At 61.6% G+C, this 27,194-nt stretch overlaps 2 protein-coding genes across 2 annotated transcripts; both read right to left on the bottom strand.

Moving 5' to 3' along the window:
- Positions 1–2,193: 2,193 nt before the first annotated feature.
- On the bottom strand, positions 2,194–9,849 carry CEL (carboxyl ester lipase). Its single transcript, XM_004757041.1, has 11 exons — positions 9,710–9,849; positions 7,702–7,852; positions 7,488–7,610; positions 7,130–7,327; positions 6,385–6,515; positions 6,114–6,221; positions 5,878–5,995; positions 4,556–4,742; positions 4,191–4,394; positions 3,080–3,277; positions 2,194–2,732 (listed from the first exon to the last, which is right to left on the bottom strand). Exons 1-11 carry the CDS (start codon positions 9,773–9,775, stop codon positions 2,285–2,287), a joined length of 1,932 nt encoding a protein of 643 aa, XP_004757098.1. The 5' UTR covers positions 9,776–9,849; the 3' UTR covers positions 2,194–2,284.
- A 1,994-nt stretch (positions 9,850–11,843) lies between these two features.
- GTF3C5 (general transcription factor IIIC subunit 5) lies at positions 11,844–26,765 on the bottom strand. Its single transcript, XM_045082661.1, has 11 exons — positions 26,306–26,765; positions 24,494–24,713; positions 23,064–23,262; positions 19,152–19,347; positions 17,906–18,010; positions 16,291–16,405; positions 15,728–15,808; positions 15,438–15,535; positions 14,360–14,442; positions 13,621–13,763; positions 11,844–12,516 (listed from the first exon to the last, which is right to left on the bottom strand). The coding sequence occupies exons 1-11, from the start codon at positions 26,465–26,467 to the stop codon at positions 12,359–12,361; spliced, it is 1,560 nt and encodes a 519-aa protein (XP_044938596.1). The 5' UTR covers positions 26,468–26,765; the 3' UTR covers positions 11,844–12,358.
- Positions 26,766–27,194: the final 429 nt, after the last annotated feature.

Below are 27,194 nucleotides of genomic sequence, written 5' to 3'. Positions count from 1 at the left end.
GGCATCACCATTAAAGGTTAACATAAAGGGTTAACTCCTGGCCCCCTGGAGGTGGGCGGCGGGGGGGGGGGCCTCCAGGACCCTGGACAGCTGCCAGCCTGCCCCTCAACTGTGCTGGGGGTTGGGGTGCGGCTTTCACTCGGCTTTTCCTCCATATGGTCCAGGACTGTAAATGTATTTTCTCTGCCTTATGAGTTTCTTTCTTTCTTTTCTTTTCTTTTTTTTTTTAAGATTTTATTTATTTATTTGACAGACAGAGATCACAAGTAGGCGGAGAGACAGGCAGACAGAGAGGAAGGGAAGCAGGCTCCCTGCTGAGCAGAGAGCCCGATGTGGGGCTTGATCCCAGGACCCTGGGATCATGACCTGAGTCGAAGGCAGAGGCTTTAACCCACTGAGCCACCCAGGCACCCCTGCCTCATGAGTTTCTTAATATTCTCTTTTCTCTTGCTTACTTATTGTAAGAAGATAAGGTATAATACAAACACAAAGTATGCGTTAATCGTTGGTGCTACCTATGAGGCTTCTAGTCAACAGTAGGGGTGTTAGCTGTTACATTTTTGGGGAGTCAAACATTATATGTGGATTTCTGATGGTGGAGGTGGGGGTCGGCTCACCCAACCCCCATGCTGTTCAGGGACCAGCTGTATTTTCAACCTCATGCTCTGGCTATGGGCTGTAAAAAGGTAAAAGCCCGAGGAATTGTGGGATGACCCGACAGCGGCAGGTGTCCCCCAGGCCCGCAGACATCCAGCAAGGCTGCCTTAACCAGAGAGGCCTTTTCCGTGCAGCCTAGGGGCTGGGCATAGCCCGGATCCCAGTGCCCCCAGCCGTTCTGACGCAGCCCAGCCTTCCCGGGATGCGATTTTCTGAATGACAGGCAGGCACAGCTGCGCTTTCCCCCAGTAAGGGCTGGAAGTGCCCGTCCCAGGGCCAGTCTGGGGCGGGTCGGAGGCCATGGGGTGTGAGGTTTCTCTTGCAGTGCCAGGAGGCTCCTGAGAGCAGGCAGAAACACTTAGAGAAGTCGTGTGCGAACTACTGTGGCAGGGGAGGGACCCGCTGTTGGATCCTTGTGCTTCTGTTGGCCAAGAGCAGGGACAGTCACCAGGAAAAGGCCCACACCGCCACAAGGGCCCATCCCCTCAGTCTGTGACAAGGAATCCCCTCTTCACCCCCGAGAGCCCTCGACTAAGCCAGGAAGCCCAGCATAGCCACAGCAGTCCCATGCCAGCCTGATTGTACCCTCCATCTTGGGGGGACGGGTTTGCCCCCTGTGCAGCTCTGCTGCATGGCGGCCACAGGGCTCAGTTCCCCAGACCTCAGTCTTCCATCTGTGGCTAGAGAGGAAAAGTGTGCTGGCTGCCTCGAGGGGGCTGCTGTCTCCAGCCCCACCCCCCACCGCCAGGCAGAGCCGCTCGGGACTCCAGAATCTTCTCTCCTTTGAGCCCTCAGCACACCCTCACAGAGTCGAAAGAATGGTTGAGGGGTGGGAAAGACACCCCCCAACATCGTTTCGAGCACTAACTTTGGAGTTTCATGATCCGAGGTGTATGACCCCCTCTTGGTGTCCCCGACCCCTCACCGTGGCCATGGTGACCTCAGGCTGCTTAAGTTCGCCACCCAGTGAAGGATGCCCAGACTCCCAGATGTGGGAATGACCCTGACCCTGACCTCCGCCTCCCGCCCCCAACTCTGCCAGAGCCACCCAATGGCCAATCCTCTTGCAACTTTTGCTTCTGACCTTCCAGTAGGAAGCTCTGTTCTCTCTTCAACTTGCATCCAGCTAGAAGCAGAGTCCATTCTTCCTCCCAGGCCAGGGGCCCAGACCCCAGTTAGAACACGGAGGTCCCTGCCGAGCCCCAGAGGAGCTGGTGCTGCCCGACCTCACCAGTCCAGGGGAGGCAACAGCCCCCAGAGCCCAGGTCCTCTCACCTGTGGCCACTGCGCACCGTGACCCCCGGGGAAGCAGCAGCCCAGGGTGGGGGACCCACACCTGCAGCCCGGTCCTGCTCGGACACTTCACATCTTCAAACCTGTCTCCTCCCCTCTAGAGGGAGGGTCGTTCTCCAGATTTCCTGGAGCTTGAAGACTGATGGACCCCAGGGTAAGGCCACCGGCCCAGCGTCTGGGCCTGAGCCTGAGAGCCCCGCTTCCTCCAGCTGGGGCCTTGGGAGCAAAGGAAGATGCCAGACAGACAGACAGATGAAGCTTTATTCGGGAGGAGCTCTGGAGGGGAGGTGGGCCCCCCGGGGTCTCACCCTATGGCTTCTTAGGGCTGAGGACATTAGAAGCCGATGACTACAGGCATCTGAGCTCCCTCAGAGTCCCCAGAGGGGGGTGCCGGGGCAGCCTCCGAATCCCCAGAGGGGGGAGCAGGGGCGGCCTCAGAGTCCCCGTTGTGGGGAGCGGGGGCGGCCTCAGAGTCCCCGTTGGGGGGAGCAGGAGCGGCCTCAGAGTCCCCAGAGGGGGGAGCAGGGTCGGCCTCAGAGTCCCCAGAGGGGGGAGCAGGGGCGGCCTCAGAGTCCCCCGAGGGGGGTGCGGGGACGGCCCCGTTTCCGCTCACTGTGGGCAGGGCCTCGTAGGTCAAGGTCCAGTAGCGCAGGTAGCTGGCCCTCAGGTGCTGCTTCATGGAGTGGCCGTCCATCTTCTTGGTGATCTCCAGGTAGTTGCCACTTTCTATGCTGTAGGGATCCCAGTGCGTGGGCACAGCCGAGTGTCCTATGTTGGGGTCCCTGCAGGCAGGAAAAAGGCTGGGTGGGGGTGGGGACTTACAGGAGGCTGGAGACCTGTGTTCCTAGCCCACCTGGGCCCTGGCTTGCCTGGACAGCACCCCCCCGCCCCCGCTCTGCACCGCCCTTACCTTCGGGGCCCCTCGCAGTCTGGCGCCTTGGCACTGGCTGGGGACGTGGAGCCCCAGGCTGTACTGATCCCAGGGCCCCGGGCAGTACCCCGGCTTCACAGACAGACAGAGGTACCGAGGTTGGAGGAGCTTATGTGGAAGTGAGGGAACAGAGACTAGAACCCAGGCCCTCAGGGCCAGGTGGCAGGGGCTCTGGGCTCAGCCTCACTGCTGCCTTACCCAGTTCTGGCAAAGTTGGTCCAGTAGGCAATCATGGTCTTGGAGACCGTCCTGTCTTGGGTCCGGTAGCCTAGGGGGGTGGCGAAGGGCTTCCCAAAGACATACTGGAGGTCATCTGCGTGGTCAGCCCCCACCCATTTGGGGTAGGTGGGCATCCGAGAGGGGTGGGAGAACATGTAGGTGTAGGTTTTGGCGCTCCTGAGGAGGGAAGGGAGAGCACCCCCGTTGGCAAGGTGCTCACCTGGGGCCACCCAGCGCAGGGGTGGGCTCCGGAGGGAGCATGGGGGGAGCAGGGAAGGGTCTGGGGAATTCCCACAAGCCTCATGAAGAAGCTGGGATGCTGACACTTGGGAAAGGGAAAGCCGTGGGCCAAAGCCACAGATTCGGGGCATCTACGATTTCAGTTGTGTTGATAATTCACCTCCACAAAACCCACTAAGGCAGCTTTCTCCTGTAATTCAGTATCAAGAAAGATCTTTTTTGCCCTGCAAGTGAATTTGTATCTTAATTTAATTGAACAAGCTATATACCCTCAGATGTTTCCCTTTTTGCCTTGACTGACAGGAAGCTCAGAGCTACATTTACTGCTTAGCTGCTGCAAAACTTTCTCTAGATGCCGGGTATATTGTCTTCTTACTTTTTAAACATTCTTAACTTTTGTTTAATTTCATTGGCTATTATCATATAGAGATTTTTAATGTGGTCCCAGGCCAAAGTTATTTTGAAAGTAGGTCAAGTTGAAACCCACAACAGAGACCATCATCATCCTGGGTTCTTTCCTTCCATGCAGCACGAGGGGAAGGTCGACCAGCTCAAGAACTTTTCAGTGGGAGGGACTGTGGAGTGAGAGAGGGCACTGGGTGCCGGGCTGGCCAGAGGATCGCAGGGGGGTGTTGCAAAGCCCCCTGAGGCTGGGAGGTAGGGAGGGGCCCTCTCAGGTCTCGTCAGGCCTGGACAAAGCAGGTGGCACAGGCCCAGGTGGGGACCCAAGCCCGGCTTTCCCAGGCCTCGAAGACACCCATGAGCCACCCTCCCAAGAGGCCTGAGGGCTCCGGTGCTCCATCCCAGGTGGGTGGGCCTCCCCAGGGGGCCTCCCCGCCCAGGTCCTCACTTGGCATTGGCTCTGTGCTGGGCCACAGCAATCTCGGTGGGCACCAGGAAGAGGATGTCAGTCTCCAAGTCCACCACGGTCTTCTTCTTGGTCTCTTGGGATGCGTCGAGGGCCCAGGACTCAGTGTAGATGTCAAAGGTGGTGTTGGCACCCCTAAGCCCCTTGGTGATGGTGAGCCCGCTGACCAGCTTGTAGAAGTCCTCTCTGCAGGGACCATGCCAGCATTGGCCCCTCTACCCAGTGCCAGTGGGAGGGTATCTGCACCCCCACCCAGCAGAGGGCCACAGGCGGCCCCCCCAACCCGGGTCTGACCTTTGTCAGCCACCCCTGGGCACTGCCCCCCAGGCCCCGCACCCACTGCTTACTCCGTGACCTCCTGGTTGTTCTTGTCGATGGCGGGCACGTCGATGCTGGCAAAGATGTGGCCGTCCATGTTGTTGGTGCCCGCTATGTAGTCAACGTCGGCCGTGTTGGCGTACAGGGTGACGGGGTCATCGGGGATGAAGTCTCCGTCGATGACAGGGAGGAAGCCCAGGTAGTGCAGCATGGGATCTGCGTGGGAGAGAGGCGGGCTCTGACACGTCCTGTACCCAGACTTGACCCCAGCCTGACCTCCTGCCTCCTCTGATCCAGACCCGGCTTCTCCAGCCTCAGCACCGCCGACATTAAGGGCGGGATAATCCGAGGTCCAGCGCCTTGCAGGATGTCCAGCCGCATCCCTCAACCCGTGGGATGCCTGTGGCACCCCTTCTGCAGTCGTGACAACCAAAACTGTCTCCCAACACGGTCATGCGTGCCCTGGAGCAGAACTGCCCGCCCGGGCAGAACACCACCGGTCTAGAGCCCAAGGCTGTCCTCCCTCAGCCTCTGGGAGGAAGATGGGGAAGGAATTGAGACGACTGATGATGAAAGAGGCTCACCCCCTCTCGGGGCTGGGTTCCAGCATGTGCGCCAGAAACTGCGAGGTCCTCATTGTCCTGCAGACCCCCTGAGCTGGCCCCAAAAGGACTGCAGAGCTGGCTCAGGGCACGTGGAGGCAGCGGCCTTCAGGAGGCCCAGGCCGGCTGCTTTTCCTCCCAGTGCACACCAGAGGGAACGACTGGTTGGCAGGTGGGGCCACGTGTTTGCTTTGCATCCGCTTTGCTCAGAACACTGTTGGTTAATTGGCATCAGGTCAAGACGCAAATGATGGGGTCTCTTAGCACGGGAAGGGTGAGCAAGGGCTAATCCCAGCCCACTGGGCTGTTGGGGTCCCCGGCGTTCGGGCCCAGAGGAGCAGAGCTGGGAGGACCAGAGGCTCCTGTGGGTGCTTGGTGGGTGTGTGCAGACGGCACGAGTGGCAGGGAGAACAAATGACCGTCTAGGACAAAGCCTCTTGGTTTTGGGTCCATGAGTCTCCCTAAAATTGTCTCCAAATGACTGCGGATGTGTGCCTCGTCGGGGGGCGGAGCCCATGCGATCATCTGCTTCTCAAAGGGTCATGACCCACTGGGGTACAGAGGAAGAATGTCTCCGCTCCTTACAGCCGGCCGACTGAGCCTGCGAGGGTGCTGGGGCAGCACGCTGCCGCGGGAGGCCAGCCGTCGCGGCCAGGCCAGCCTCACAGCCGGCGGCCCCTCTCTCCTCCAGGAGCATGGCCGTCGCCGACCCCGAGCCCCCCGGGCCCCGCCCAGCAGCCTCCACTCACACTCCATGCCGGCCAGGGGCATCTTGTAGGCCAGCGTCAGGGCGCGGGGGTCGGTAACCTTCAGACACTTGGCCATCCTGGCGGTATCGTCCAAGGGGCAGCCCACCTTCTCAGCGATCTGGAGTCGGGGGGTAGGCAGGGGGGTGAGGCCAGTGCCCTGGGCAGAGGGTGCTGCAGTCCAGGACAGAGTGGAGAGGAGGGAGGCCCCTCCCCTGCCCACCGCAGCTCCGTCTTACCCTTTTGGCCCAGAAGAGGGGGTTCTTCTGGATGGCCCACGGGCACAGGGCCACGCCACTCTGGCTGATGGCTCGGCGGATGAGGCCCTTGTTGTAGGGAGAGAGGGTCTGCAGCACACACAGGTCCTGTCACCAAGGCCTCACGCCACCTGCCCACCCCAGGCTCAGCCAAGGACACCCCACGCATCAGTTCCAGGCCCTCTCCTCCCTGCCCCCAGTGGCTCCCTCCCACACCCTCCGGGGCAGGTCCCACCTCCCGGGGCCCCCAGACCTGTAGAGAAACGCTGGCGCCTCCAGCTGACTCCCCAAAGATAGTGATGTTGTCGGGGTCCCCCCCGAAGGCTGCGATGTTCCTCTTCACCCAAGCGATGGCCATGTGCTGATCCCGAAGGCCAAAGTTACCTGGGGGCAGCGTGGGAGAGGGGCCTCCGTCAGGGACCCGTGGCTGGGTCTGGGGGTGCCAGGGCCTGGCCCACACAGGGTGCACAGTGCGTGTGTGCAGGCTGAGAATGTCCTCGACTGCACACACACCCTGGCTGAGCCCCTAGGCGTTGAACGGTGGGTCTCCTGGAGGCTGGCCGGTGGGCTGCTGGGGCAGGGGTGGGGCTCAGGCTGGGGACGGGGCGGGGGTAGCCAGAGGAGCGGTCGGCTCTTCTCTCTCCCTCCTTCCCTCCCACAGCCGCCCTTGTCTGTCTGGCTGTCCTGCAGCTCCTGGGCTGCCCCGGCAGAGTCTCTCTCCCTGCGCTCCCTGCACCTGCTCCTCAGGCCTCTGCGTCCCTGTCTGTCTGTCTGTCCGTCTGTCTGGCAGCCTTTCGCTCCAGCAGCCAAGGGGCTCCTGCCTCTCACAGCACCTCTCCGACTCCCTGGCTCCGCACATGGGATTCTGAGCCTTTCTAGGCGGACGGGTGGCAGCTGCTGGAGCACGATGAGAGCTGAGGCGCACCCCCGCCGGGCTCAGAGTCACGGGGTGGGGCGCACTCGATCCCCCACCGCGGTGCCCAGGACAGCTGGCGGACCTGGCAGGTTGGCGTCCCCGGTGCTGAGGAAGCCCAGGGGCCCGACACGGTAGTTGAAGGTGACCACAATGACGTTGCCTCGCGTGGCGATCTCCTCCCCATCATACAGGTAGTTGCTGAGAAAGTTGGCCCCGTGGCCGGATCCCATGAGGAACGCGCCTCCGTAGATCCAGATCATGACGGGCAGGTTCCGGGAGACTAAGGCAGAGCAGGGCAGGCCGGGTCACCCCAGATGCCGGCCCCCTCCCCCGGCTCCCTCTGCACCATGTCGATTGCAGGGAAGTTCGGCTCCAGAGCCCCCCAGACACGAGGGCAGGGCTTGGGGGCCACCTGTGGGGTGCGGGGAGGGCGAACCCACCTTCCTTCTTGCCCTGGGGGACCCAGATGTTGAGGTAGAGGCAGTCCTCTGCCCCGTAGGTGTTGTCCTGGGTGATGGTGGCCTGCAGGCACCGCTTCTTGAAGTCCTTGGCCTTCAGGGTTCCTGCGGGCGGCCCGTGGGACAGGTGTGAGGATGGCAGCCGCCCCACGGCCCCCCCAGGCGCATGGCCTCACCAGCCCCTGCCCTCTCCCACCTTGCCAGCCGGGGTGCCGCTGGGGGTTCTCCAGGGCCTTTGGGGGTGCAGCAAAGGGGATGCCCTTGAAGATGTCCACATAGTCGCCAAAGAGGCCAAGCTTCTTGTTGACACCTTCCACGAAACCTCCTTCCGTGTACACTGCGCCCAGCTGGGGGTAGAGGCCGAGGCTCAGACAGGCCCCAGGGGGTGTCCTGAATGGGGGTGGGCGGCGACCTGAACAGGCCCCAGGGCGCCCAGATGCTCCCCAGAGACCGCTTCCAGCCACTTGCCTCATTGCTAGAGGCACAGCTTTCTGCATTGGTCCTGGACCCTGAGGGTGTCCCGCTCCCTGAATCTTGGGGGAAGTTGGGTCAACCAGTGTGTTCCCACTCCAGGGAGCCTTCTGGGTAGGCCAGGGGAGGTGGGGTAGAGGTCTGGATCTCGGAGAAGTCCATCTAGCTGTGACCATGAGGCTGTTACCCCAACTATAAGATAGGCGGCAGCAATGTCTCCCTCACGGCCCATGTGCTTCCCTTGTGTCCTCTGCCCCTCACCGTGTCCAGCTGGTCTCTAGTCAGTGGCCTGGTGCCAACTCCTCACAGCCCCTGTGCTCAGTGCTGAGAAAGCCCTCACCTCCCCCGAGGCCATCAGAATCCCTGCTGTGCAGCCAGTCCTGGCTCCGAGCTGGCCCCACGTGGCCAATGCCGCCCATCTTCAGGAGGGTTCTGGGGGCTGGTGCGCATCTACCCTTTGTCACGGAAGGGAACGGAGGCCTGCCTGCTTGAAGTCACCCTGTGGGAGAGCCAGGCTCTCATCCCCTGCTAGAGCTGCCTCCCCATCTGTCTGGTCCCGTGGCGGGGATCTGCTTCCTGGCTCTCACCTGTGCTAGGTTCAAGAGGGCCAAGGGCAGGGAAGCCCCCGACCCCTCGGCCCTGCTGGGGTCTCAGCACCCTGTAAGGTGGGGGCTAGCAGGGGAGGGGGTTGGCTGGAATTGGAGAGGAGGCCGGAGCAACCCTCGCCACGTGCCTCAAGGGGGCAAGGCACAGGTGTGCTCCCCCAGCCCCACCCCATCTCTCCCCGCGGGGGAGGAGCAGCCTGGTTTCAGGCCTCCAGGCATCTTTTCTGACAGGCTTCCCGGCTGCTGGGATGGGGCAGCAGGCCAGGTCACTGCCTGGGGACTGGGAAGTCATGTCTCAGAACGGAGACTGGCCTGAGGGCCCCGGATGGGGGCAAGGAGGGGACGGGGACACTGGCTGCTGGAACAGCGGGAAGCAATCCTGGCCCTTTCTGCCCTCAGAGAAGCCCCCCCGCCGAAGACAGTGACCTTCTTGGGGCCAGCACCTAAACCTCCGGGGCCAAGGGGCAGGCCCCAGGGCAGCTGGAGGAGAGTGGACACCACCCGGCCACGTGTCTGTGGGGTTTGGAGCCTGAAGCCCTCTCCCCGCCATTCCGCAGACTGCGGCCGATGGCGTACCCGCCCCGGGCGGCCTCCTGACTCTCCAGCGAGCAGCTGGGGACCACTCTCTTGGGACCTGGAGGTTAGGTTGGGAGCCACTCTGGGGTTCCAGGTTTCTGCTCAGCCACTGGTGGCTGTGTGAGCTTGGGGGACAGCTCGTCTTCTCTGGCCCCTTCTATGAAGAGGGACATCAACCTCTCTGGAAAGAGCCAGGGGGGGTTGGGTCCCCAGACTCAGCAAATAAAGACTGAGGACTCCCAGTTGCCTTTGAATGTCAGGTAAATTGACATTTTGTTTTTAGTGTGAGTATACCCCAATACTGCATAGAACATACCCACACCAAAACCTTCGTGGTTTGTATGAAATCCAGATTTAATTTGGCATGCTGTACCCAGTAATGGGAACATACACAGAACATGTAGTGCCCAGGAAATGCCATTTTGACCATTGGGTTCCGTTTTCGGGTTGGCTCTTCCCGCCCATGACGCTGCCCGTCCCCCCTCCGCGGTGCCGCCCCACTCCCAGGTCTCAGTGAGAGGCCAGTGGCCCCTCTGCCGGGCCCTCGCTTACCTTGGCCGCGCTCACGGTTGCCCAGCAGCAGGTGAGGCCCAAGACAACCAGCCCCAGGTGACCCATGGTGTGTGCCAGCCCGTGTGCAGCCCTCCCTCCGGCCCACGGGTATTTATGGGGTTGGAGCCGGCCAGGACTCTGAGTTGGCAGCTGCCCGCAGAGGGCCCCTTTTTCCTCCTCCTACTCAGCCCCTTCCTCCAGCCTGGCCACACTCCAGGCCATGCACCTGGGGCCAGATAGTAGCCAGTTTCCAGCTACCTCGGGCTGGGCCAAGGTCACGCAGCAGGCCATGCCCGTGCGCACACACACATGCGCAAACACAGTGTTGGAACAGGCGATCTTTCCCAGGGCTGGCTGCCCCCGTGGCCCTGGTGCCACAATGCACCTGTGTGGCTTACTGCCCACCTGGGAGCCGAGGCAGATGGCACAGGGCACAAGGTCGCCAGGCTGTTGGCTGCCTGGGTGAACAGCGTCGTGATCCGGCTCACTGATCCACAGGCACTTGGTTCCGCCCTCAGAGAAAGGGGCATGTTTGGTCTCCGTGGCCTGCCTGCCACCCATCCCCAGCTCAACAGCGGGAGCTTGGAGGGAACTGGGCATGGGACTTCTAGGACACAGATGGCTGGGTGCCACTCGTCAACCAGTGTGGTTGCCCCTCGTTATCAAGGGCCTGCTGGGTGTGCAGTCTGAGCCAGGGGTGGGGACCCCCAGCAGCACAGGGGATCGGAGTGCTAGGATGGAAGAGAGGCTCAGGCGGAAAAAGCAAATGCGGAAGTGGGGCTCCAGCCCAACCCTGAGGGCTTCCTTAAAGAAAAGGAAAAACCAGGCTTTTTGGCCACAAAAATGGGCCACAGCACGACCCTGGGCAAAGCCAAGCAGAGACAGAGACCGACCAACAGAGAGAAGGGACAGAGATGGGGGTGGGTCAGAGAGAGAGAGAGACAACTGAGCACAGAAGTAGGGGCGACAGCAAAAGCGGCCAGTTCCCTGTGGCTGTGCAGAACTCTGGTCACCAGGGACTACTTATGAGAAAAGGCCGGCCACCAAGGACAAGACCTGTGATGGGGCCTTGGAGTTCGGCTGCCCCCGGGGTCACAGCTCACCGAGGATGCCCAGGCCCTACTGCACGACCCACCTCCAGGGAGGCGGGTGCATTCACGAGCCAGGGGACAGAGGAGCCCCATCAGGCCGACAGCCCTGCTGCTTGGGCCCGGGCAGGCCCTCTGCTGCCCGGAAGCCAGTGCCGTGGACAAGGCCATGGCCCCACGGCTATTGTGTCTGCTGCCACCAAGCCTGCCCTCCAGATCCCAACGGTTTGGGACAGAGTGGACGAGAGGCTTGAGAAAGGAGGGGAGGGCGGGGAGCGCTGGGCGACTGCGGGGGAGGGGAGGGGGAAGGAGGCGTTAGTTAAGCTAGAAGGGGCCGTGCAGGCTGGGCTGGGGCTCGTGCGCTTATGGCTGCGTGGCGGGAGGACAAGCGGGGCGAGAACCTGAGGCCCCCGTCCCGCCCCAGGACGGGGATTTGTTAACTCACACCTTCTGTCCAGCTTTTCCAATTCTGAGAACCTGCTCTACAGGAAGTTATTCTGAATATGGGGGAGGGGACCCCTCCTGGTCCCCAGCAGCAGGGAGCGGGGCCACGGGGCGCTCTGCAAGGCAGGTGGCCAGGACCAGCCACTACAGGCCAACTGTGAGCCACGGGGGCTCCTGATTTGTCCTGAGGGCTCCCCTGGAGCCTGGGCAGCAGACGGGCTTGCCTGAGGCATTGGACTTTAGAATGTGACTTAGGGACCTGTCACAATAGGTAGAAGGGGGTGACTGGGCTCATCTCTGGCCCAGGCTGCTCTGCAGGACCGTGGCACAGCCGCCCCCCGGCGTGGGTGGGAGTGCTCCCCAGGGAGAGCCAGCTCCGTCCCCCAAGAACCCTCCACTACCTCTGGTTTCACACCAAGGAGCAGAGATGCAACACGGTCTGTGTCCCCAGGACTACTCAAGAACACGTCTGGAGCAGTAAGGGCTGAGCTCGCAGCTGCAGGACCATCTGGGGCCTGGAATCTGGGGTGCTCCCAGCTGCTCCCCGCCAACCTGCAAGAGGAAACTGTCCCGTGGCTCCGACCCCCACAGCGAGACACTGCTTTCTCCTTGGAACGTGTATTTTTAAGGACAACTCCAGCTGGGTCCCCGATGAATGGGATCCAAAACCAAGGACAGCCCTGGCCCATCTGTGACCACGGAGCAGCTTCCTTGCTGGTGACCAGCCATCAACCCCGAGGCAAGGCCGTCCCCCTCCCCTGGCCACATCACCCCCTCCAGCTTCTGCTGTTCTCGGCCAGAGAGAGGTGCCGGGCACTGGCTCAGCCTGTTGGATGCTGGGCTGGCTCCTGACTGCGTAAAGCCAGGTCACACCCTCTGGGGATGTCCCCAAGCACCTGGGGCCAGAGCGCAGCCCTGTGCAGCTGGTGTCACGGGCACACGGGCAGGACCAGGGTCAGTTGTACCCAGCCCGAGACCCCAGCTTTCCTCTGGCGGGGGGGCGGGCTCGCAGGGCCGCTCCGGTTACCGTGGGCAGCACTGGGGAGCCACGGCTTGTCCCGGCTCTGTCGCCAGTCTCGTGTGATCAGGGACACCCAGCCTTGGGAGCAGGGCTGTGTCACACGTAGTCCAGAATCTCTGTCTCCATCTCGTTGTCACTGCCATCGGACGGCTTGAAGTCCTCCTCCTCCTCCTCCTCGTCCTCCTCGTCATCCCCAGACTCGTACGTCAGGGGCTCTTTCCCCCTGTCGGCCTTGGCCGGGCTGGAGAAGAGAGCTGGGGCCGGAAGACAAGGCCGTGTGTGTCCCAGTACAGGCTTCCTGGGTGGCCCCCAGACCAGCTACTGCTGGCCTCAGCCCGAGAGAGGTGCCAGACAGCCGCACGTCCAGACCAGCCATCAGGCTGCTGGAGGCCTGTTTACAATGACGGCTGTCTGGGCTCAGGCCCTGGAGCAGCTGCCGGGGAAGTACAGAGGGCCAGGGGGCCTGGCACTCCACAGTGTAACAAGCACTTCAGGGGGGGCGCCTGGGTGGCTCAGTGGGTTAAGCCGCTGCCTTTGGCTCAGGTCATGATCTCAGGGTCCTGGGATCGAGTCCCGCGTCGGGCTCTCTGCTCAGCAGGGAGCCTGCTTCCCTATCTCTCTCTCTCTGCCTGCCTCTCTGCCTACTTGTAATCTCTCTGTCAAATAAATAAATAAAATCTTTAAAAAAAAAAAAAAAAAAAAAAAACACAAGCACTTCAGGGGACCACGGAAGCCATCAGCTTAGAAAACCACGTCCCCAGAGGCTGGGTGGCTTCATGGGTCCAAGGGACCCCAAGAGTGTGCAGGAGTGCTGTGAGTTTTTTTCTGGGAAAGGGTCCAGAGCCTCAAGCAGAGATTCTCAGACAGGGCCGTGTCCCAAACAAGGCTGGGAGTCCCTATACCCGTCAGCGCCGGGGAGTCCGGCGGGGTCTGGAATCTGGGGCTGCTCTCGCTCACACGCCCCCGCCTCATCAGACCCGCAGACCAGCAAGTGCTCCCTACTCCCCACATCCCAGCAGCAGCCAGGGTCGCTGGTCCCCCATGCCTGCCCCCCTGCTCTCCTGGTGCAAGGAGATAGGCAGGACGCACCCCCAATGGCTGGAAGAGGTGGAGGGGGGCGTCCGGGCACACAGCGGTGGTTTCAGCCCGGCTCTAGCCCTGCCCAGGCCCGTCTCCTGCCTTGAGCCCCCTGGGCTGAGCAGCCTGACTCCCTTCCAGGGAGAGGCGGGCAGCCTGGCGGATGCAGCTTCCGGTGGGATGACCCCACTGGGGTGTAATCTACTGGGAAACGGGAAACGGGGCCCGTAGGGATCCTTGCCCTGTCCCAGCGCAGGGCTCCCTGCACCCCGAGCGCTCACCAGGCCTCTTGGAGCGGATGGTCTGCCGGATCATGAGGGACATCGTGTCCCTCAAGTCATCGCTGGTCTTGGGAAGGCACCAGCCATCGCGCTCCGTGCAGCAGGTCTCGGCCCCGTCGTTGCGGTGAATAATCCTCTGTAGCCTGGGGGTAGAGACTTGGTGTTTGGGGGAGCTCCGCCGACGGGGGCCCCAGGGTCCGGCAGAGGCGGGCCAGCGCTGGGAATGGCCGCACACAGACGGCCGTGCAGAGGGCTGAGCGTGGCGCTGAGAAGCACCCACGTGGGGAGCACCCACGGAAGCCGGCTGCTCCCAGCTGAGGTCCCGACCAATGTGGGCCTCGCCCCCAAGCTGCACACTTCGGAGGAACATGTGTACTTTCGTGCGGAACCCCAGGCTCTCACCGGAGTCTGCCGCGTCTAATGTGCCCCCCGCCCCCCCTTTTAAACATGACTGAGAACAGCTGGCTGGAGGTCGCAAGGGCTCTGGGGACGGCCCGGGGAGGGCACAGGAACAGTGTCCCGAGCCTTCACATGCGTGATGGAGGAGGGGTCCCCAGCTCTCTGCCCAGGGGTGCAGCCCAGGCGGATCCCAGAAACTGCTCCTTGGGCCACGAGGCTGACGGAGGCGGCCCAGCTCCTGCTGCCCCGGCAGGGCTTCCCACGGAGGCTGACGCCCAGCAGAAGAGGGGCAGGGAAGGCCTCGGTCCCGAGCACCACCGTCCCCACCCTCAGTACGTACTCGTCCACGTTCAAGTCACACAACTGGTAGAACATCTGTCGATAAGGCGGCAAGGCCCCCTCCCGGAAGATGTAGACCGAGTCCTGGGGAGAGGACAGGGGACGAGACGGGGCGTCAGAGCTCAGAGCTCTCCCTGGCCGGTCCGCGCCTGGCAGGCCTGACTCCCCCCTCCGCCAACACCCCGGATTCAGGCCTTGTGGACAGGCCGGGGACCAGGAGCCGGCATCCAGAGGCTCTGACGGGGCCATGAGCCATGTGTGTGGCCAGCCACGTGCTAGGGTGTAGACGGTCATGCCCGCTTCGCGAGCCTTCGACAGTCCGCCCTCATTCCTCACCACCTCCTACCAACTGGGCCCCACATGGTGCCCGCTGAGAAGCAGGGTTTACTGAGTGTCCATTTTCTAGAAACAGGGACGGTGGCCTGAACGACACAGCCTGAGGAGCAGGACAGCTATTGAGGCCAAGACACGGCAGCCAATGAGAAGAGGACGCGGTCGGCGCCTGTCTCCACGCTGCCCCTCCCGCGTCAGCTGCACGTGCCTCCCCGCAAACAACCCCCCAGCGGGAAGCCGGGTTAGGGACAGAGCCTAAGGGGGTGGAAGGCCCACAACAGACCCCCGCCGTCGAGTGTGCTGAGGAGCCCATGAGGCTGTGAGGGTCCCAGGCTCTTGGCTGCCGGTACCCCACTCCACCCACAGTGCGGGGCCAGGCGGTCTGCTATGGCTCTGCGCGCACGCACACACCCCACTCGGCCCATCCGGGCGGCGGCCACAGGCTCACAAAAGGCAGCCACGTGCAGTTGCTGGGGTCACCCATCCCTCTCTGCGACACACCCAGATGGTCCTGAGTGGCCACAGGGCTGGGTGGTTTGTACCAAGCCCTCAGCGCGCTTCCCAAGGCAGTCCTGGAAGGCACCAGTGGGCAGAGCTGCCTGTCCAACCCCTTCCTGGTGGCCCTTAGGGACTCTGGGAGCGGGAGTGCGCCCGGCCTGCACGAGGGAAGTGCCTCCTCCCCACGGTCCGCGGCGCCCTTAAGCAGGTGGGCTGCTGCTCCCCTCTGGGGCCCGGGGGGCACCCACCTTGAGCTTGTACTTGTTGGAGGTCGCTTTCCGTGTGCCGGGTGTCCCTGACGGACCCAGGCCCTGCTTCAGGTCATGCATGGTGACGAGCTGGCTGGCTGTGAGGGGACAGCAGTACTTGGGAATAAAGGGGACGTTTCTCCCCGCCCCTCCCTGGCGTGCTGATCAGCAGCACCCTGGGGCAGCCCCTTGGGACCCCCTCCCCCACGGGCCCAGAGGCCCATCTTCCTCAGTGTCTCTCAGCGTGAGGGCAAACCAGCCCAGGGCCACCGGCGAGCAGAGGCACTCACGCATCTTTTTGACGGTGATGGGAAGGCTGTAGTTGTAGGTGCTGCGCTTGGCCTTGACGGGCATGTCACTCGGGGCGTAACCTGCAGACCAGGAAAGGCGTGAGTGATGGGAGCAAGTGGGCACAGAGGCCCTTCGGGCAAACAGAACTGGCTTTGTGCCACTGGCGCACCAGGGGTTCACTAGGGCCGGCTTCTGAGAAAGGAACGCCAGGCACCCACGCACCAGGTACCAGCAGCCACTACTCCAGCGCCAGCCACATGGGACCGTGAGCAGCAGCTCACTGCAGGCCCGGGGGCTGGATGCTTACCAGGCGCCTGGCCCCCACCGCAGGAGCCAGCAGCGAGAATAACCAAGTGGATGAACAGCGGGTCAGTAGCTCGAGGGCCAGTGGTGGAGCCAGGACCCTCACTTCTACGCTATTCTACAAAGATTTCACCAAGAAGCAAAGGTTTTTTTTTTTTTAATCTTCCCCATGTGGATCATCCCCACAAAAGAGAATGCTAGCGGAAAAAAGATAGTAAGAGAGAGAGAGACAGCAAGGCAAGGTTTTAGTTATTTTTACCGTATTTCATTCCACAACGGATTCGGAAATCAAGGACTTGATAAATCTTGGCATCTGGGTTTTTTCGGGGATCATACCCGTATCGAATCCAGAGGCTTCTCCAGGGGCCTGTTATCTGGAGACAGAAGGTGGAAGGGTGAAGTGAGGCGAGGCCCATCCCTGGCTGGCTCAGGGACGCAGGCCCGGGGTGGGGCAGCTGAACGCCCAAGAGCTGGGGACAGCTCTGGAGCCCCCAGCCAGCCTCTGCCGGGTGCGGCTCTGTCACTTTGGGCTGGTCACTTGGCCTTTCTGAGCCTTGGTCTTCCTATTGGAGGTGTCAGGAGCCCCTTTTCCCATCGCTTCTCTTTTTTTTTTTTTTTTAAAGATTTTATTTATTTGACAGACAGAGATCACAAGCAGGCAGAGAGGCAAGGCAGAGAGAGAGGAGGAAGCAGGCTCCCTGCCGAGCAGAGAGCCCGATGTGGGACTCGATCCCAGGACCCTGAGATCATGACCTGAGCCGAAGGCAGTGGCTTAACCCACTGAGCCACCCAGGCGCCCCTCCCATCGCTTCTCTGAGGATTACATGAGAAGATGCCCCGGGAGCCTTTCCCATGCCACCTGGCACACATTATGTGCCCAGGGAGTGTTTCCGCCATGCCAACGGGCATACACCTGAGGTCCCTATGTCCAGAAAGCTGATGCTAAAAGACAGACAGCAGCTCTCGGAAGTTTGGAGGCAAGAGCCTTCCTTCTGCCCCACCTGTCATCACGTCATGGTCACATCTCAGCCTTGCCTCCCCAGGGCTCCATGTGGGGACGCCTAGTAAGGGGGAGTGCTTTCCTCCGGCGCCTCTGGGAACCTCGGTAACAACACCTCACCCCCAGGGCCTCCTGGACTGAGCCAAAGGCCGATCTGCCCTTCCCACCCCCACTGAGCCCAGGCAGAATGAGCCAAGGCTGGTGGCCCTGTGGTTAGGGGACCTGGGCTCTGCAACTAGGCTGGGGATCCCAAGTGCCTCTGTCACGTGCTGGCTCGAGGACCTCAGCACAAGTCACCTCTCTGAGCCCTGGCTCTGCCTCAGAGGCAAGAAGGGAATCCCACTGCCACCCCCCCGGGAGGAAAAGGGATAGAATACATACCTCTAAAGGGAATATAATAATATAACGATCTGGTCCTTAGAATGTTCTCAATACAAGATCACTTAAAAACGTATAATCCCTAGGGCACCTGGGTGGCTCAGGGAGTTAAAGCCTCTGCTTTCAGCTCAGGTCATGATCCCAGCGTCCTGGGATCAAGTCCCACATCGGGCTCTCTGCTCAGCGAGGAGCCGGCTTCCCCCACCCCTGCCGCCGCCTGCCTCTCTGCCTATTTGTGATCTCTGTCAAATAAATAAAATCTTTAAAAAAAAACGTATAATCCCTTTATTTAAAAATTATAACTACTCTTTAATCCTAAAATCATCCAGTATGGGTAGCATTACTGGGAGGCCATGGAGGGCCTCCCTGGGGCTGTAACAAGCCACCGGGATGGCGGGGGTATTGCTGGGACAGGGCCACCCGTTCTTGCTGAAGCTCCTAGAGGTCCTATCAGCGATCAGGGTGACTCTGGTGGGAACCAAGGTGAGGCACTCACCATGTAATAGGCCATGAAGGGCAGCAAGACCTTGAGCTTGTCAGGATGGATGCTGATATTGGCCTTGACGGCATTTCGTGACCAGACGGGACGGATTTCAAACAGCTGGGGGTCAAGGCAGAGACTGAAATGAGCACCAGGAGCTTCTTGCCCACCTGGCTCAGGCCCTCCAGAGTGGTCTGGTCCCCAGCAGAGCCTTTGGGAGGTGAGCTGGTGGAGAGCAGGGCCTGACCAGGCAAGGAGCAGCCTCCAGGAGCCCCTGCACTCACTCACGGGTCCCTGGCTTTGGAAGCGGGGACCACACACCCAGCCTGGGTCAGGTGTGGCTGCAGGGCCTGGGTGTCCTGGAACGACCACGAAGGACATGGCCTCTGCCCTCACGCAGCTCACAGGATAGTGGGGGAGGCAGATGACCGAAGGAGCCAGAGCAGGGCCAAGATGGGGACATGCCGGAGTTCTGGACCCTGAACCCAACCTGGAGGGTGGAGCCTCAGTTGGGACATCGTGAAGCTGAAGGGGACGGCCTGGCCCACGGGAGGACCGCAGAAGCCAGTGTGGCTGGGGGATGGGGGCCGGGAGGCCTGGCTGGGGACTGGGCTGTGCCTAGAGGACCAGCAGGGCCCTCGGAGAGCCGCCCCCCACGGCTCCCCTCCAGGGACCAGTAAGGCTGGAAACCGGTCAGGTGTCCACAATCTCTTTAAGAAACAAACCCCCAAGGAAGAGCCCGCTTCAGCAAGGGCAGAGGGGAGCCTCTGTCAGCAGCAACGTGGCCTCCGTGAGAACCTGCTGTTCACGCCTGGGCGGGCCTGAGCAACAGAGGCCCCGGCAGCTCCTCCGGGGGCCTGCCAGCCTAGGGGGCAGGGGGAGGCAGGTGGAAGGCCCCCCGGCCCCCTCCAGCACTAACGGGGGTGAAGCCGCAGGGGGCACCCAGCAGGTGCTCCATCTGGTTTCCTGCCAGCACGGATGGGTAAAGGAAAGCTTCCTGAACCCCAGAGCTGCACCGGAAGTCGCGAGCAGGCAGGGTACTGACTGCTTCCACCCCTCAAGGACCTCTCCAGAACTCTGAGAAGTACTTGAAGTATTTTCAACCTTGGGAATGTAGGGCTTATGTTGGCATGGCGCGGAGATGTGACATCTGGAGACGACATGTTCCCATGTGCCCATGACCCGGTTATACACAGTCAGCACAGCCCCGGGCAACACGGGGGAAGGGCCTGCGGGAACAGAGGCGGTCCGTGGGGCTCACCCTCCGCAGCTCCTCCTCCACCTTGCGGTCCGTGGGGTTGGTGGAGATCCTCCTCCACGTCTGGACGGCGGCCTCCAGTGGCTGTGTGGGCACCTCGTCCTCCTCAAAGTTGACAAAGATGGCGTTGTGGGGGCGCCGGGCCCTGCTCAGGCCGATGAGGTTCTCGCCTGAGACGGGGGGGTTGTTGTAGCCTTCCCTGGGGCGGAGAGAGCTGGGGTGGGCTGGGGCACCTCCAAGGGGACCCCAGACACGGGCCTGCTGGACCAGGCAGGGAGCCCACCTGCGGGTGCCAGTCCCTGGAGTCTGGGCTACGGGTTGGGGGGGAACCTCAGCACCTCTGCCGACGGCTGGGCAGGAACGGGGCAGCGACCATGCCCACAGCTCACAGAGGCCTTGGGGCCTGCAGCTTGGAAACCGGGCAGCGGTGTGGGGCAGGTAGCCGAAAGCGGTGAGGCTGCTGCTCTCACAGCCGCACCGAGACCCGCGCGCACCAGACAGAACCGTGTGGCACGAGCAGGGAGGGCTGGCGAGGCGCAGCCAGAGGGCACACTGGGTCAGCTGTCCAGCAACACAGACGACATATACAGACTCCCCTGATTTACTTGCTTAACCCTCAAGACAACCTTCCGAGGAAGAAACCCATTTCCTACAAAGTAACCGACAGCAGCTAGAAACCTCCCTAGGGTCAGAGCTCGTAAAGACGAGAGCTGGGAGCCCGGGCCCCGTGAACCCCATCCCGCTCCCCTCTGGGTGGTTGGCATCTGAACTACAGCTGGGTGAAGGTCATTACTGAACGGCCCCGGCCTACAGCACAGGGTCAGGAGGGAGGGTTCTAGAGGCCGCTGTGCTCAGGCCGCTCTGTTGGCGCCAGGCCAGGATGCCCAGGGGGTCAGCTCATTAAGGCAGCTGTCGGGGGGCCTGGGTCACTCAGTCGGGTGGGCATCTGCCTTTGGCTCAGGTCATGATCTTGGGGATCGAGCCCTACATCAGGCTCTCCTCTCAGGGGGAGTCTTTTTCTCCCTCTGACCCTCCTCCAGCCCGTCCTCTCTCTCTCAAGTAAGTCAATAAAAAATCTTAAAAAAAAAAAAAAAGTCTGGTCGTCAGAAACGTCAAGCCTGTCCCGAAGCAGGAAGACACAGTCTCACGAAACCCCACAACCCACCGTGAGCGCCAACGACTCCCACGCGGCCGATTTCATCCCATCCGTACCCCACTCCAAACCCACGAAATTATTGGGAAAAACACTTTTTCACTTTTTAAAGAAGGGTTCTTTACAAGATGTATTTATTTCAGTGGGGGATGCCAGCGAGAGAGGGTGAGACAGTCTTAAGCAGACTCCGTGCTAGTGAGGAGCCGGACATGGGGCTCCGTCTCACAACCGGAGGTCATGACCGGCGCTGAAACCAAGCGTCAGGTGCTCACCCAACTGAGTCACCCGGGTGCCCCGAAATACATTTTAAAGCATGTCCTGGACTCCTACGTTCCCATTCAGGTGATTATCACCTTTTATTTATTTTATTCTATTTTTTTTGAAGGGGGAGAGGCAGAGGGCATGGGAGAGAGAGAATCTTAAGCTGGCTCCACACCCATCTTGAACCCAAAGTGGGGCTTGATCTCGTGACCTTGAGATCATGACCGGAGCCAAAATCAAGAGTCGGATGCCCAACCGACTGAGCCCCCCAAGTGCACCCAGGTGATTACTACCTTTTAAATTTGTTTCCATTCTACCTTAATTTTCTACACAAGTAAAAACCATCTGCGTATTTATAAGGAACACACTGGAAAATAAAATTACAAAGATGAGAGCAAGTCTGTGCCTTTTCTGTAAAGTGACTGTTAGAAACCACCGCCAAAAATGTGTAATATGACCCTGACTTCAAAGACATCCCCCAAGACCCTGAACACCCCTAAGAGAGAAGGCCCTAGCGGCTCACTCCCGCTGGTGGGCTGCCTGCTGGGCCCCGGTCACCACAGGGAAAGGGCTCCTTGGGCCGCCTCACCGGGTCCCCCACTGACTTGCTCAAGGAGGAGGGACCCTGTGGGCCAGCCTCCCAGCCTCTCCTCTGCCCAGGGTCCTGCAGGAAGCTCAACTTCCCTGGACCCCAGGAGTGGCCAACAAGGCTGTAGCCCGGCCACCCCCCACCAGCCCTGGTGTACCCCAGAAGGCCAGCAGAGCAGAAAAATCAATAGTGGCCCTGGGAAAAAACGCAGGTTCTTTCCATTTGCTGGAACATCGATAAACCACGTGGAGAGGGAAAAAGGGCCTGTGGTCCAAGGGCAGCCGGCCTTCCTCCCCTGTGCCTTCCCCAGAGGACTGGGAGCAGCTGCCTACGCGTCCCACAGGACAGACAAGTGACTCAACGGCCCGAGCCCATGCCAGGGCCCAGCAGCGCGGCGGCGTCTAGTCTCCCTTGTGTATTCTGTGTCTGTTTCGGGCTCTGAAGGGAAATGCTTGTGGGAGAAGTAATCAAAGCGTTTCAGAAATATGCAAATCGTCTCTCCTATGCCTAAAACTCCCGTGCCAAGGACCACACAAGCGGAAAAACCTGTCACCCCTCGTGGAGGATTTCAGCTGGGAGAGGTGTGGCCTGACCCTCTGTGCTTACACCGTTGTTATTTTCTGCCCCTGGAACCACCACTTGGTCAGAAAGGGCGGGGGATTCAAGAGACCTGAGCCTTGTGAATGGAAGCTGCCGGGAGGCCTGCTTCTGGCTGGGGACACTGGGGAACGACTGGCACCGGGAGGCGCGGGGGACGCCGGTACTCTCGCCTGTCCCGGCAAGAGCGCGGCAGGTTTGCCCGACAGCACAAGGCCTTCCACGTGGGAGGCGCCCAGACTGATTTCTCGAGGACATGCTGGGAAGCTGGGGCCTGGCAGGGGCGGCAAGTGCGGGACGGGGGCCAACCGCAGAAGCTGGGGCCGCAGCTGGAGTGTTCGCTCTGCTTTGGGCTGTGCTTGGAACTCTCCGTGTTTTTTAAGGGAAGACAACAATGCACTTTCTCCTTAGGATCACATCTAAGGCCCTCACCATGGTCTGTGTGACCTTCACCCCTACCACTCTCCCAGACTCCCTCTGCAACCACTCCTTCACAGACACAGTCCCCTGGTCTGGAATGTTCTCCCCAGATCTTCACCGGCCTGGATACGTCATCACTCAGGTCTGTTTCAGATGTCAGCCCCTCTGAGGGCCTCGAGGCCTCACCCACTCACTGCCCTTATGTCCTTTTATGGCCTCTAAGATGTGCATCTGGCAACGGGGCCCATTGCTCACTCCTGGCTCACTCGCGCTCCAGCCAGCTCCCCACCCAGCCCAGCAGGGACCTCATCTGTCCTCTGCTGACCCAGGGCTCCATGCAGTGCCCCAGGCCATGAGCCTGGATCCGCACTGTTGATGAAAACATTTAGTGACAGAAGAGGACATCTCCTTCTCTCACCCCTCTACAGGTCACTGCTCTGGGCTCCGTCTTCCAGAATTTTCTAGGTTTCTACTGTCATGCCACAGTTTACTTTTGCAGCACAGGATGTGTTTCTACACCTGCCTTTTTCACAGAGCAAGGCACCCCGGCCAAATGCTACATCGGCCCACGAGCCTGCTCTCCCACATGCTGCATGGGGTTCCCTGGCCTGGAAGGGCTGAGCGTTCACTAGCCGCATCCCTCCTCACGCACGATCACTTGTTTACTCTATCAAACTCTGCCCGCCACTCACTGTTCCAAGTATTTCAACAGTGGAACACGAGTCTTCCAAGTCTTAAGGCGACATCCTTATTCCTTCTCCATGGTGTGGGAGCTCAGAGCAAGGTCTCTATGTCACTGGTTCGGCTGCCTCTGGGACCCAGGTCCCCTGACCACAGGGCCCTTGCTCTGAAATGTGATGTTGCAGCAGCCGGGGGGTAGAGTGGAGGGGCTTACCGGTGCTGCGTCTCTGGCCGATAGAAATAGTCCACTGGGGTGTCCAGCCGAGAGAAGATGGGTGGGGGGATGTAGAGCGGCAGCTCTTGGTGGAAGAAACTCTCCTTCTCGGGTTTGAGCATGAGCACCTTGTCGTACATGGACATGTGCCTGCCGCCCTCGTCCGTGTGCACCGCCAAGTACTGGAAGTCAGACATTCCTGGAAAGAGAGGCGGCCAGATGGCAGACACCCCACTACACCCTCCCAGGAACTGGCGGCTGCGGCGTCGACACCCACACGTTCTCCGAGGTACCGAGGGAGCCTTGGAGGTGGGAGCCAAAGCAGCACCCTCTGAAACACTTTGTGCACGCGACTCTGTGCACTTGGGAGTCTCCCGGCAGGGCCGGGGGTCGGAGAAGATGTGGTGCGAGAGGGTCTGGTCTAGGTCAGCACTTCCGGAAATGCAGAGTGCACACGACGTACCTGCGGCCCAGCTGAAGACTCTGGGACGCTGTGCCTCAGACAAGCCCCCAGGCCGGCCAGCGCTGCTGGCAGGGATGTGGACTAAGTGGCCGGGTGCCAGCTCAAACAGACGGATGAAAAACGCATCACGGGAAGAACTTGCCCCAGGAAGGACAGCCCTCGTTGGACAGCACCACATGCCACCAGCACGACTGACGATCAGAATGCCCAGTGCAGGATCCCGGGTCCTGGTTCCATCCTTTTCCACCTCCCAGCCCCTCTTCTGCGTCCATGCTCTCCGCAGACTGTCAGAGAGCTGCAGCGGACGCTGCGTATTCCACTAAGGCTCCCTAGCGATCTGCCAAGCGCCTCCTGCGTGAACTGGCCCTTCACGAGGACCTGAGGAACCCAGGCTCTCACACTGCAGAGAAGAGCCGGAGGCTGAGGGCAGCTGAACGCCTGCCCAAACAAACTGGCTCTTTCTTACTCGCCCACCCCGCCCCGCCCCTTACCGCCTCCTCACTGGGGCTCCCTGTGGGTAGCAAACTGAGGACCCCACGGGAGACACCCAGGTGGCCAAGAGTCCAAAGGAACACGAGGTCCCGGGGGCTGAGATGATCTGGGAAGGCTTCAGAAAAAAGGCAAGACCAGTACAGTCAAGGCCTAGACACGGTTCTGAAACTGGAGACCTGCTAACCAGTCTTATTTGGGCCCATATAACGGCCTTAAAAATTACGGGATTACTCAGAACACGAGTCTTTCTGGAGAATGCAGATGAGCAGCAGTGAGCCCACAATCCGCTGACGGCTGTGCATGGAGGGGGAAACGTGCGCCTCCTGGATGGGGCCTGGACTGTTCCACTCTGTTTACCCCCCGCCCCTCATTCCGGGGCACAGACTGGCCCCCTTCCCAGTGTGAGGACCCACAGAGCACCTACAGGATGTGGACACAGGTCCTAAAATAACCCCACACAGGAAGCTGCAGTTACCTTGAAACTTGTAAATGGTGGAGACGATGCCAAGTATCTCTATGTCAAACGGGGCCCCGGGGTGGGGCTCAGGCCCCAGCACCTCCCTCTGCCGCCTGGTCTTCCTTCTGACCCGGAGCAGCAGGCTGCTGGTACTAAAGCGGTTGGCACACACAGGGTGGCAGTAAGGGTCCTTGGGCCGGAAGTACAGCTCCAGCCTCTTGGTGGGGTCCGCGTAGATCTGTGGCAAGGCGGAGGCAGAGCGAGGCAGTGAGCAGCTGAGTGACGGGCAGAGAGCTGCCCCTCGCTCAGTGAGAGCCCGATGGTGACCCAGACCACAAGGAGAGGGCCAGGGGGCGCAGGGTTCATTCTGAGCTCTGAATTCTCAAAAGACCCATTCTTCGAACCCAAGTATCTTCCTTTTTATCTGGTAGAGAAAATGAGGTTAGTCTCCCCTTCTTCTAAGAGGCTGGAGGCTGCAGACGGGGACAGCCAGCTAAGTAGAGCCCCCCCACCGCAAGGGCCCGTTCAGTGCAGGGAATCAAGTCTACCATGGAGGAACAAAGGCTGGCGGGGGTGGGGGTGGCTTGTCTTGACCTTCCTCCCCCAGGTACTACCTGCCCCACACGGTCATGCTATCAGTCTCACAGGCAAACGTTCCCAGGTCCAAAGGAAATGAAATCAACCAGGAGGAAGCGCTTTGGCTCTGCCTAGCTGTCACCTGTCCTTTCCGAGCCTTGTTCCTTCTCCTTAAAACGGAGATACGAACAGCACCTGCTCATAGGACTGCAACAGCGAATTGCTGAACCACGGAACAGGCAACACGCTTAGTCTGGTGTCCAGCTCCTGGTGAACACTGTACGCGGGTCACCCACCCATGAGCGCCTGCCCGGCACAGGGCAGGAGGGACACAGTAAGGGTCAGCTCTGTGGCCACAAAAGCCCCAGCAATGCTCACTGGGCCAAGAGTATCCGCCTTCCAGCTTGCTGGTCCCCACCCAGCACTGATGCTGCCTGGTCCCTGGGAGGTGCTCGGGAACCAGGGGGGGCGGGGTGCGGACCGACAGGTTAGGAGCCCCGACCTTCAGGAATCCCCTCTCACAGGACACGGATCAGTGAGACTGTGAGGCTGGGGACAGCCCCCGCTGGGGGCCGGCAGAGAAGCTGCACCCGCTGCACCCAAGGGGCGGGTCAGCGGCCGGTCTCTTCCAAAAGACTCACACTGCAGCCGGCTAGACACCTCTGGGGTTCGTGAGAGCGGGGCCCTGGGTGTCACGGCGAAGTGAGTAAGCCAGGGCGAAAGAACAACACGCGGCTAACCGGGCCCCTGCGGCGCCCGGTGCTGCACGCGGGGCTCCCCCATTCACGAAGCCGGAGGAAGCGCAGCGAGCGCAGACTTCGGGGGGAGCCGCGCGGCCGGGACAGACCACACGGGTGACAACGTCAGTGCACGCCGCAACCAGCCGGTCGGGGCGGCTCAGGCCGCGCCGCGGTCCCCGCGGTCCTGGGACGGGGCGCCCGCTGGGGCTCCCTGCCTCGATGCCCCGCGCCTGGGCCTCCGCTGTGAATGCGGCGGCGGCAGCCGGCGGGGCCCCGCACACGGGGACCGCACGGACAGGACCCCCCGCCCTCCCGCGCCTCCGCCGCAGCCCGTTCCCGCGGCTCCCCAGGAAAAGGGTCCAGCCCGGCCTGCGGGACGCCAGTCCCCGCCCACCCGCCGCCCCGGCGCCCGCCCCGACTTCCGCGGCCAAGGAGCCCACCCGCCCCGCCGGCCGAGGTCGCAGACGCGGTCGCACCCGCCGTCCCGGCCACTCCCCCCCGTCCCGCTTCTCACCCGCGAAACGCCCTCCTCGCCGCCCAGCGTCCGCAGCATCTTGGACACGTCGCGCACCACGCCTGGGTACTCCACGCACACCATGCGCCGCTCGCGCCGCAGCTCCACGGGGACCGCGACCCCCGGCCCCGCGCCGGCCGCCCCCAAGGCCGTCGCCGCCATCGCTGCGCGTCTGGCCCGGCCCGCCGCGGTCCGCCCCTGCGCGCGCTCCGAGGGGCCTCGCCGCGATGGTTCCGCGGAAGAATCGTTCCGGGTCCCCTCGCCGCTCGAGTCTCTCTACATCCCAGGGCTCCGGCGGACGCGAGGCCTCTGAAAGCAAAGGCCAAGTCTAGACCCCCAGGCTTCGGGGTGAAGGATCGCCTGGCCCTCAATTTAGGGTTTAAAAAAAAGAGGGTACCCCCGAGGGGCGGGGCAAGGGCTTGTCGCCGCCAGCAACCCGCGGGGGACCCGGAGGACCGAGAGACACCGCCCAACTTTCCATTTCAGCCAATGAAAACCCGAGGGCCGATCAAGCGACCGGGGGAAGCCTGCTTCCGCCCCTTCTCGCCCGCTCATCGATCTCAGCCAATGAGAAAGTAAAACTGGGCCAGGTTCCCACCCCTTCCTATGTCTCCTTCCAATGAGGACTCGGGGGCGGGCTCGAGGCACACTTCCGGCGCGTGGAGGGTCGGGTGTGGGAGTGCGCGCCGCACCTGCACGCACGGAAGTCCCCGAAGCGCCTCGGCCGCGGGGCTCGGGATGCGGGCGGGGGCGGGGGCCGACCCGCCGCGAGGCCCCGCGGGGCCGGGGCCGAGAGGACGGGGAGCAGCGGCTGCGGCTGACGGAGACCGGGGCGCAAGGGGACCGGGCTTCCCAGAGGACCTCGGAATGGACGGGGCGCGTGTCGGGG

This window comes from Mustela putorius, unplaced genomic scaffold, assembly GCF_011764305.1.
Source record: "Mustela putorius furo isolate JIRA1106 unplaced genomic scaffold, ASM1176430v1.1 tig00000596_pilon_pilon_pilon, whole genome shotgun sequence".
NCBI classification, from domain to species: Eukaryota; Metazoa; Chordata; class Mammalia; order Carnivora; family Mustelidae; genus Mustela; species Mustela putorius.
This window is presented reverse-complemented; position numbering and strand designations above follow the sequence as displayed.

Excerpts from the sequence above, each read along its gene's own strand:
- CEL (XM_004757041.1), bottom strand. The coding sequence starts at position 9,775 with ATGGGTCACCTGGGGCTGGTTGTCTTGGGCCTCACCTGCTGCTGGGCA. Across the intron at positions 6,222-6,384 it reads GCGCCAGCGTTTCTCTACAG|ACCCTCTCTCCCTACAACAA; the intron begins GTCTGGGGGCCC and ends TGTGTGCTGCAG. Across the intron at positions 4,395-4,555 it reads AACAACCAGGAGGTCACGGA|AGAGGACTTCTACAAGCTGG; the intron begins GTAAGCAGTGGG and ends TGGTCCCTGCAG.
- GTF3C5 (XM_045082661.1), bottom strand. The coding sequence starts at position 26,467 with ATGGCGGCGACGGCCTTGGGGGCGGCCGGCGCGGGGCCGGGGGTCGCG. Across the intron at positions 14,443-15,437 it reads CCAACAAGTACAAGCTCAAG|GACTCGGTCTACATCTTCCG; the intron begins GTGGGTGCCCCC and ends TCCTCTCCCCAG. Across the intron at positions 12,517-13,620 it reads CATCCGCTCCAAGAGGCCTG|CTCTCTTCTCCAGCCCGGCC; the intron begins GTGAGCGCTCGG and ends TTCCGGCCCCAG.